The following is a 9,484-nucleotide window of genomic DNA, read 5'->3' as shown; positions in this document are numbered from 1 at the left end:
TTTCATAGAGATGAATGGGGCGCTTGTTCCCAAGCGTCCTTAGGGAGTTGAACTCTCCATCCGTAACATCACCTGACAACAAATCACAAAGCACCACATCACTGATAGATTTGCAAAATGAAAAAGCTCTAAATGGAAAATTAGCTTTGAGTACCTAAAAAAGCCCCCAGCGCACAGGCTCTAGGGCCAACCCACTAGCATTGCACCAGAATATACCAATGGTCAACACCTCAGCAAAGACTACAGTCTACAAATGGACTTTATCATGAATTTTCGTTGAAATGTCTCAATAAAGAAGACAAATTTTCCTATAATGGATTTTGTTCAGCTTTGCATCATTCAACAGAAGCACTGTCATATTACAAAATACAGACAAGAGTAACACTCTACTTTTACTTTTGTGCTTTAACTTCAACTTTTGTCTTTACTATGTTTATAGTGGAGTTAAGCTTCACATGTAAAGTATAGACTCTTACCAACAGGTATCAGTCCCAGCTTCTTGGCCTCCTCATGGCACTTGTCCAGGAACTGCTGGAGGAACTGATCCCGGATACTGTGATATGGAATGAGCAGGATTGGCACAGCATAGGGCTTCTGATTTCGTCTTTCGTCAGACACCATAACGACCAATGCATGATCAGCAGCCACTCTCTTCTTCTTGAAGAGATTGTGCAAGTAGGTTTTGTTGTCTTCTCTCAGTTCCACCAGACATTGGGCCACACGGCCAGGTTGAGGGGAAGCAGTTCCAAGAGCTGCCAGCAGCCTTTCATACCTACATAATATAGAAAGCATGTGCATGAAGGTAAAGGTAAAGCAGTCATCCTCAACTGATGTGAAGCATAAATTGTGCTTTTTCAAGTAGCTCAGGTACATGTAGTTGTGCAATGCGGCTTTGCTAACTACTTGATTTAAACTATGCAGACAGAAAATTGAAGTCAATATTTCTAAAAGTCACCTTTCATAGAAGGCTTTGGCCTGCTCCAGAAGGGTATTGTACTCTACCCTGTCCCATGCCAGGTTTTTCAGCACATCTGTAGATGAGTTAGCCTGCTCGAATTTCTTCTTATACCTCTTGTTTGCTGCCTCAAGGCCACCTTTCAGCAGATCAATGTCTTCTCCAAGATCCTGAAGGAGACTGAGGAGACAGGCCTCTAGATTGCGTGGCACGCAGGACTTCCCAGCTTCCCTGACAAGGACCATGCGTCTGTCGTTGTCAGCCCTTAGCTTCTCCAGGCTTCCATCCCCAAGATCAACGTCTCCAGCCCATTTGCCCTTTGTAGATGTCTGCAGAGCAACCTTCAAATCACAAGCATCAGCCTTAAACCAGACACGTGCTCCTGGCTTCATCTTGGCAAAGGATTCCAGTGCAGCGATCTGTATATAACAGAACAAACTTTACTGTATACTAATCTGATATGCATAAAATAGTAAAAGTTTTCCCAACATCCATGTCTATTCTTTAGTAGTGTGTCTACCAAATGAAGCTCAATAATTTCCATTCATAGACATCACAAGGAGTTGCATTGTAAGTGTACTTGGGCCAAAGATATATCACACGGATAAAACATACTAATGTCAGTGGTACTGCACAGTCTGATATAATAGAGAGGCCAAACATTAAAGTCAAGTCAGCAGAGAAAGAAACTAACCTCCAACTTTCCGGAGTGACGGCGACATTAATATGTGCCTGTCAGAGAAGGAAGAGAATCATATGTCAAATAAGACATGACAAGTAAAAAAAAATAGACAAAAATTACACAGTAACAGAACAAGATGTACTTTCTTCAAATGCACAGTATTTAAGTGCCCCTAATTCTTTCACAATTCATGTTATCATACTACTCAAGGTAAATATCACTCTGAGCCAGCCTCCTTAGTACTGTACTAACTTAGGGAATCTACTGGAATAACTAAGTATGTCAAATACATACAAAATGGAATTGAAAAGGTATCGCTATTATTGCAAATATTCAGATACTACATTAAGTATATGGACTGGTTATCATCACAATTGAAAATTTGTGAAACATAAAAGCCATCTTTATACATGTAGTAACCTTCAATGGGTCCAAGTCAGTGCTTTCCAGGCCACTCCACCCTGGCCCCCGAAACAGCCTCAAGAACCTGGTTGGAAACTCAGCACACATGCTCTCCAACCAGCTGGCATGGTCTGGAGAAATGCTGACCTACAGAACATACATGAGTACCATTGTATAAATTAATACCATAACAAGTTGGACATAACACTGTCTCTTGCTATGAAGTCTGCAATCTTCATCATATCTGATATCACCATAGATAATTTGTTCACACCCTCCTACCACAATGAACAAAGTTCCTGATCACACTTCTAATTGCCCAACACTACATGGCTTGGGGCCTGGCTAATTGCACAGGAAGATGGTAGCAAAAATGAATTGGGGTTTTCGGAAAACCCTGTTCAGTCCAGACAGGGAAATGGGGCGGAAAACCCTGTCCAGTCTGAAAAGAGGGTCTGCATAGGGGTTCCTGGCAATGCTTAAAAGTATTACTTCAGACAGCACTTACACAGCATAATGAGTGACCCAAAGGTGCAATATGCATGCACACAAAGTCAGTTCTGTCAAATGCAAAGTACCCAATTAACACTTATCTGGTAGGACATGAGGGGAGAGAATTGTCCATCAAACAATGGATAGTGAGTGTCCGTCAATTTCGGGTTGTTAAATAATGGCAATACATTACAAAGACAGGCTTTGAAAGGTTTTCTTTAAATGATAAGTGCGCAGCACTCATTTTGAGAGCTGGTCTGTTTAAATCCTGGTTTAATAGAATGACTGCGAAAGGTTTCAATATCAACACGACTTTAGTACACAATGTTATAACATTACAATATATTTTACAATGCACTACAATAAAGCCGAGATGGCATTTTTCAAACGATAGTACAAGTTGTGAGCTATATAGAACTATGTATCCTTTTAAAAATAATGTGTTTTATTTGCAAAATTATGCCGTAAGGCTAATAGCATGTTCAGTCTCAAAGACTTAAAGAGTAGACGTTTTTTATATGATGAGAAGTAACAATGATGGATGATTTTTGTTAAGTAATAATTTTTGTATGACATTGTGTCACACCTCAAGTTGATGTTATTTCTGTGCTTAGCCGTATTAAAGATAAAAAAAAATGTTGTTGTATACTAGTACTTAGTAGCTTACACCGTATACCCCCATGCAGACCCTCTTTTCAGACAGCTTACAATGTATACCCCCATGCAGACCCTCTTTTCAGACTGGACAGGGTTTTCCGCACTCCGGACTGGACAAGTTTTTCCGAAAACCCAAATGAATTGAGGTAATTAGTTACAAAATTAGACAAAACTAGCCAAAACAACAAACAAAAACTAAGAAGGCATTCTTTACTGGAAATGCTATCATTTTAAATTAGTAAATCAGATAAGTATCATTATATACTGATGCTAACCTGATGTACATTGGTGGCACTGAAGAACTCCATCTGGTATTGTAGTAATCCAAATGGCATCCTGTCAATTTGGAGCAGAGGTGTGGAGGTGCCAGGCCTGTTGGTGCTCAAGATGTGGGCAAACTTGTACAGGATGTTGGGCTTGTTGTGTTCTTGTAGGGTGGACATGGCATTGATGGACTTTGAAAAGAAGTCGGTTGGGTATGTGGAAATATTCTTTGCTGTAGCTACAACTGAGAACAGTTTATCACCAAAGGATAGAACTGAAGATGATTGAACGATTTGAGGAAGCAGCATAAGCATGAAAGAATCAAATTCTGATTGGGTCAGGGCCTTGCAAGAAGACAGTACTGTTGTGACATCATCCTGGCAGCTATGTTCAGTTTGTGTTTGCTGGTCCACAGTCAACTTCTTTGTCTGGCATCCCCTGCTGACTGTTTCTTTGGTTTTCTTTGCACGGCTGATTGAATTCGTCTCAAGACCAAAAGACTTCACAGCAGCTTCAAGGGATTCGTCGAATTTCGTCCTCCACTTCCTGCACCTGTTCCTCACTGTGTTTGCTGTGAATAGAAAGAGAAACAGTGTGTCACTTAAGAGAAACCTTTGCTATTGACAAGGTATGACTTCATATCCCAACACCTTGAGGGACTACACTCACACTAAATGTGAGAAATAATAGAACTTCTTTTGATTTCTATCAGTTCTAAACTTGTTGCAATAATCTATCAAGGTAAAGACAGCAAGAGCCATTGTTTTTCACTGACCTGAAAGAAGTTCACTGCTCCTGGTTGCCGTCTTGATTGATGTTGCAGCCTCTGTCCAAAAGGGACTGTTAGCGTGCCTCATTGGCCAGGATGCTGTGTCAGTGACATTTTCATCCTGATCAAGGTGGCTTAGATCCAAAAACTGGATCAATGCCTTGTCCTCCTTATCAGTCCACTGATGGTGTTTCACAGGCCGAGGGGACTTGGCCAGTTGAATCTTTGGGGTGAGCATGTGCCCCAAAGATCGTGTTATCTGTTGCAAATACAGGATACATGTAATTTGTAGCAACAAGGAGAAACTATAGCAAAGTTTGCTATAGTTTAACTGTTACTGAGTGTCATCATCAGTCTTGGCTCACCAATCTTACTCGACTTCTGAATAGTTTCTGCAGGGATTCATGATGTAATAAACATACTATGAAATTACATCACATCAGTGCACTATGAAATAACATCACATTAGTGAAATAATTGTATTAATGGTATAATTGACAACAGTAAAACTGTCCTTAACCTGTAAGGTCATCAGTGAAAGCTAACAATTTGTAAATTTGCTACATCCTGTTGGACCATACCACAACAGCCAATGATGATCTTGATCGAGGAAACATTTTCTGTCTTATGGCAATTAATCACCTTAGGACTTAGGAAAGAGAGAGGTCGGCGAGCTCCTCCATCTTTCTTTCCATGTTTGTGCTGCCTCCTCTTCCCAGACGGGGTGTGACCACTCCCGCCAACATGTGGCCTCTTTTGGGGCGTTGATGGAGTAGACATCATGACTGAGGGAAACAATATTGGACAGTCTAAGATGATTTTTACCCTTTTATAGAATATATTTCCTTGAGGTATTTCAATGAAGTTATTGATGACACTTTGCTCACTTTGGGAGAATGAGACACAGTTATTGAACATGTCAATAAAGAACCAAAATTAAAGCAAAATGTACCTTTAACATTACAATTTAGGATAATTTTCTATCTATGGATGTCCCATAAGATATAAACTGGTCTGGTATGCAATTTTTTTCTGTTTCATTGGCAAGGATTAAAAACTCTCGAAAATAAACTATGATATTCATAAACATCACTGCTAACCTGGGGAATCAACAATAATCCATAAACACCACTGCACCACTTGATAACTTACAAATTCTGACAGACTCTCAAATTATGAAACTGAAAGACTACAACTACTTTTTGACAAGATTTATTGGTCCAAATATCAACGACAGTACGTATATGACAGTGAAGGTGAAAATGTAGATCAGACTCCTTCGTATAACTCACAAGCAAGCCTAACCAGTCAATAATGACAAGATAGGTAAACAAGTTCTACGGCTATGTGATCCCGAGCGACCGTCTGTTTAGCGAATATTAAGCCCACAAACGCCCACCCTTGAAAAGTCTGTGCTACATAAATCTAGTTCTTTTGCAAGTACAGTAATACGTTCAGGTTGGGCTCTCATGAGTTTCAAGTGAATTCATCGACCCGAAGTACGAAAATCCATCTTGGTAACTTCCGCCTTTGCGACATATACGATACCCACTCACCTCCGCATTTTAAGCGAGTTTCCAGTCCAACCAACAACATTTTCCGTTTGAATAGGTTTTCCCTGAATGTCTGCTAAGTCCCCATACTGTAACAATCTTTCCAAACTTTCTAAATTGCTTTAGGAAGGTAAAACTACGGCGCGTTCGTGTTTGTTTACGTGTCCGCCATCTTTTCTTTACCGGCTTATTTGCATATGTTAATGAGTTTAAAGGGCCTCCGCGCGACTGTCAGGCGTATGTAAACACGACCAACCATGCGATCCTGCGCGGCTGTTTTCGTGATCTTCCTATGAGTGCTTTTTGGTGCTTTTCGTTTTTTTAGACACACAATCAATCTACCATACGTAAACTACACTTTTTTTTAAAAAGCACCACTATTTGATTAACCAATGCGGAAGATTTGATAGCACTATATGCAAATCTCCAACATGCGACAACGGGATTTACGCATGAGAAGTCTATCGGCATTTACCTCAAAATTAAACATGTTCATCGGGTATCACACACATCAACACTTTTCATGGAAAACTACAATTCCCGAACTCTAAAAAATGACGAAAATTACCCACCTAATTCTCTTGGCTGCTGTCCAACATGGCCAACATCTTGAAGATGCCCATGCCCTACATCTTGGGCTTTGCAGTTCCGGGTTTGCCGGCGTTCGCGCGGAAAATCGAACGCGATCGAAAGTAAAGTGCATCATGGGATATATGCAAATCCCCCCTTGGTTATAAACATACTATAACTACACTTATCAATGCCATATTGACATAGCAGATGCATACATTGTAGCAATGAGTATGTTTACTCGATGGAGAACAAAGTGTCTAATAATATACAGATTTGACTATACATCAGCAAACTTTAAGTACACACGAGTGCCACGTAACTCCATTGTAGGTGCTGTAAGATTTCTGATGAGATCATCTTTCAGCACCTCATATTCATGATCTTGTGCAGAATACAACGCTGAACTTGAACCACCAACACTTTCAAAGTATCTAACGGCAAGTCCAGCTTCCTCACCCGTACAATTACAGCTGGTATTTCAAGACAGCCATATCTTACAAGAACATGGTCATTAACATTCAGTGACAGAGACATTTCTATAATATCGCTGACAGGGCTGCGCTGTTCTCAGATGCAGATGCTGAGGAGAAGATGCTGACACGGGTGCCTCAGTGGATGATGCAAGCAGACTCTGTACTAGACATGGGTTTGACTTGAGGTGATTTTTAACACTGTTGCATGCCTTAACATCAAAACAAAATATGACTCATGTCTCAGCAACAACTGTTATTCCAATGTCCTCCATGGTAAGCTTCAGGTTATCTTTTAGAGTCCTAATCTTCGCATCCTTGACCACTCTGCATGGCAGCACTCGAACAGGAATGGAACAAGGCTTTACGCTCCGTTGATCATCACTGATCATAAAGATGAGTACGTGTCTGGCCGCCTCTCTCTTCTTCGTGTACACACCCTTTACGTACCACTGCAGTTGTTGGCGCAGCTTCTCTACTCCTGTAGGATATTGTCCCCTAGCCAAAGTTAATTGCATATCTTCCATTGTGGACAAAAGTTCTTGGTTTGCACGTTTCAGAAAGCGGTAACCGTCTATCTCCCATCCAAGGGTGAACATTGTTTCTTAAGATGCATTTTCTCTCCCTTTCTTGTTATACAGGGCCTGTGAGTTCCTCAGTACAGCTTAGAGAAAGTCTTTGTGCTCCTCCGGCATGGCATGCAGGCTGGTCAGGTCGTAAGACAGCTGTGTTTCGCGTTCCGCCGTGCCAAGTTTACGCACAAATGTCTGTTTCTCCTTGTACTTCTCCTGAGCTTGTTGCAGGTTCCCATCTCCCAAATCGGTGTCCCCAGACCACTCATGTCTCATCGACTCCCGAAGACCCAGCTTCAGATCGCAGGCATCGGCCTAAATCCACCACCGTCCTTTTGGGTTGGCTGCATGTGCCTGCTTCAGCAAACTGAGCTGGATGGCAATGAAATGTATTCAACAATGTAAATTACAACAGTAGTATATCAGTACGTTACCAAAGCACTGCATATCTTATTGGTTTCAATTTCAAATTTAACAGAAATAGCAATGTTTCATCTGTCTTTTGATACAGGCCACATGTATGGAAGCTGGAAATATTTCAGCATGAAAATCAATTTCGTTCATCAATAGTAATTTAATGCGAGGGAGTTGATGAAACTTACTTGAATAGAGGCATCAGCGTCAAATGGTGCTTTAGCCATCTTGCCCCGCAAGGTTCTGGCTGACAGCCTAGCAACATTAACCATGGCCTGCAAATACATCTCAATACAAACTTTAAATATGAAGTACACCATCAAACGCTAGCATTTAGCAATACAAATTAAGTGCACAACCTTACTTTCTACAACTGTGCGGTAACATCATGAAAACAAAAGGTTATGATATTCAACCCCAAAATTATCAAAGTAGGACATACATCCATGGTCTTCAATCTCTCTTGGCTTCCTCTGCTCCACAGGACGGATGTTGTGGATCATCTGAAGGTCTTCAGCAGGCAGTCCTGTTTGCAGCTCGCTTCTATCTGCATGTGAAGCCGAGGAAAACAAAGGAGTCGCTTTGGGGTTGAGTTGGACTTCGCTGGCCACAGGAGTGCAGTCCTCAGACTTGCATCTGGGTGACTGTCTGCTCCCCTGCCTTCCTCACATACTGTCTGTATGCTTCAGGGTCTGTTTCCTGCATCCCCCACCTTCCTCACATACTGTCTGTATGCTTCAGGGTCTGTCTCCTGCATCCCCCGCCTTCCTCACATACTGTCTGTATGCTTCAGGGTCTGTTTCCTGCGTCCCCTGCCTTCCTCACATACTGTCTGTATGCTTCAGGGTCTGTCTCCTGCATCCCATGCCTTCTTCACATACTGTCTGTATGCTTCAGGGTCTGTCTCCTGCATCCCCCGCCTTCCTCACATACTGTCTGTATGCTTCAGGGTCTGTTTCCTGCGTCCCCTGCCTTCCTCACATACTGTCTGTATGCTTCAGGGTCTGTCTCCTGCATCCCATGCCTTCTTCACATACTGCCTGTATGCTTCAGGGTCTGTTTCCTGTATCCCCTGCCTTCTTCACATACTGCCTGTATGCTTCAGGGTGTCTCCTGCATTTTCTTGAATTCAGTGACTGCCTCTTTTGTCATGATCTTCCCTGTTTTCCCTTACAATACAGTACAACATGAATTTGTTATACAACATCCATTACGCTTGAATTATTCATCAGCACCCCAAGTGCATTGTGTCATAAACTGTCAACAAAGGATGTATGTGAACAAGCCATACCGGTCTTGACGAACGGCATTCAGGAACACCTGGCAACTGGTAATGCAATCAATGATGTTTAGGCCCGGAGGAACAGCGTTTGCTCCACGTTAAGGAGGAAGACCAGTAGAAGCCTCACATCCCGGGATGCCTGGACGCACATCTGTTAGAAAAATAATTCGGAATAAATGATGAATGAATTAACCTTTGAAATCCTTTGCAGTGAAAAGTCACAAGACTCATTTTGCCTGTCGATATAGAGAAAAATGGAGCATGGAAATTGAAAACGACCAAACACATTTAACCACACCGGAAAAGCCATATAAACATCTGTAATGTTAAAATGACAAAGCCAACAGCTTTTTTATAACTATAAATCCCATCTGTTTAAAAGTATTATAAACCTTCACC

General features: G+C 41.6%; 1 protein-coding gene across 1 annotated transcript in view; it reads right to left on the bottom strand.

The window, feature by feature from the left end:
* LOC118418266 overlaps positions 1–6,500 on the bottom strand; it is a 14,436-nt gene extending 7,936 nt beyond the window's left edge. The window contains exons 1-8 of the mRNA XM_035824112.1: positions 5,778–6,500; positions 4,864–5,006; positions 4,228–4,480; positions 3,464–4,023; positions 2,058–2,186; positions 1,670–1,687; positions 956–1,374; positions 477–772 (exon numbers count right to left, since the gene is read on the bottom strand). Of these exons, the coding sequence (XP_035680005.1) occupies positions 477–772; positions 956–1,374; positions 1,670–1,687; positions 2,058–2,186; positions 3,464–4,023; positions 4,228–4,480; positions 4,864–5,006; positions 5,778–5,817 (1,858 nt within the window). The 5' untranslated portion in view covers positions 5,818–6,500. The remainder of the gene's footprint in view (positions 1–476; positions 773–955; positions 1,375–1,669; positions 1,688–2,057; positions 2,187–3,463; positions 4,024–4,227; positions 4,481–4,863; positions 5,007–5,777) is intronic.
* Positions 6,501–9,484: the final 2,984 nt, after the last annotated feature.

The sequence above is a fragment of the Branchiostoma floridae genome, chromosome 6, assembly GCF_000003815.2.
Source record: "Branchiostoma floridae strain S238N-H82 chromosome 6, Bfl_VNyyK, whole genome shotgun sequence".
Taxonomy (NCBI): Eukaryota; Metazoa; Chordata; class Leptocardii; order Amphioxiformes; family Branchiostomatidae; genus Branchiostoma; species Branchiostoma floridae.
The sequence above is the reverse complement of the archived record's forward strand: the minus strand, read 5'-3'. Positions and strand labels throughout refer to the sequence as shown.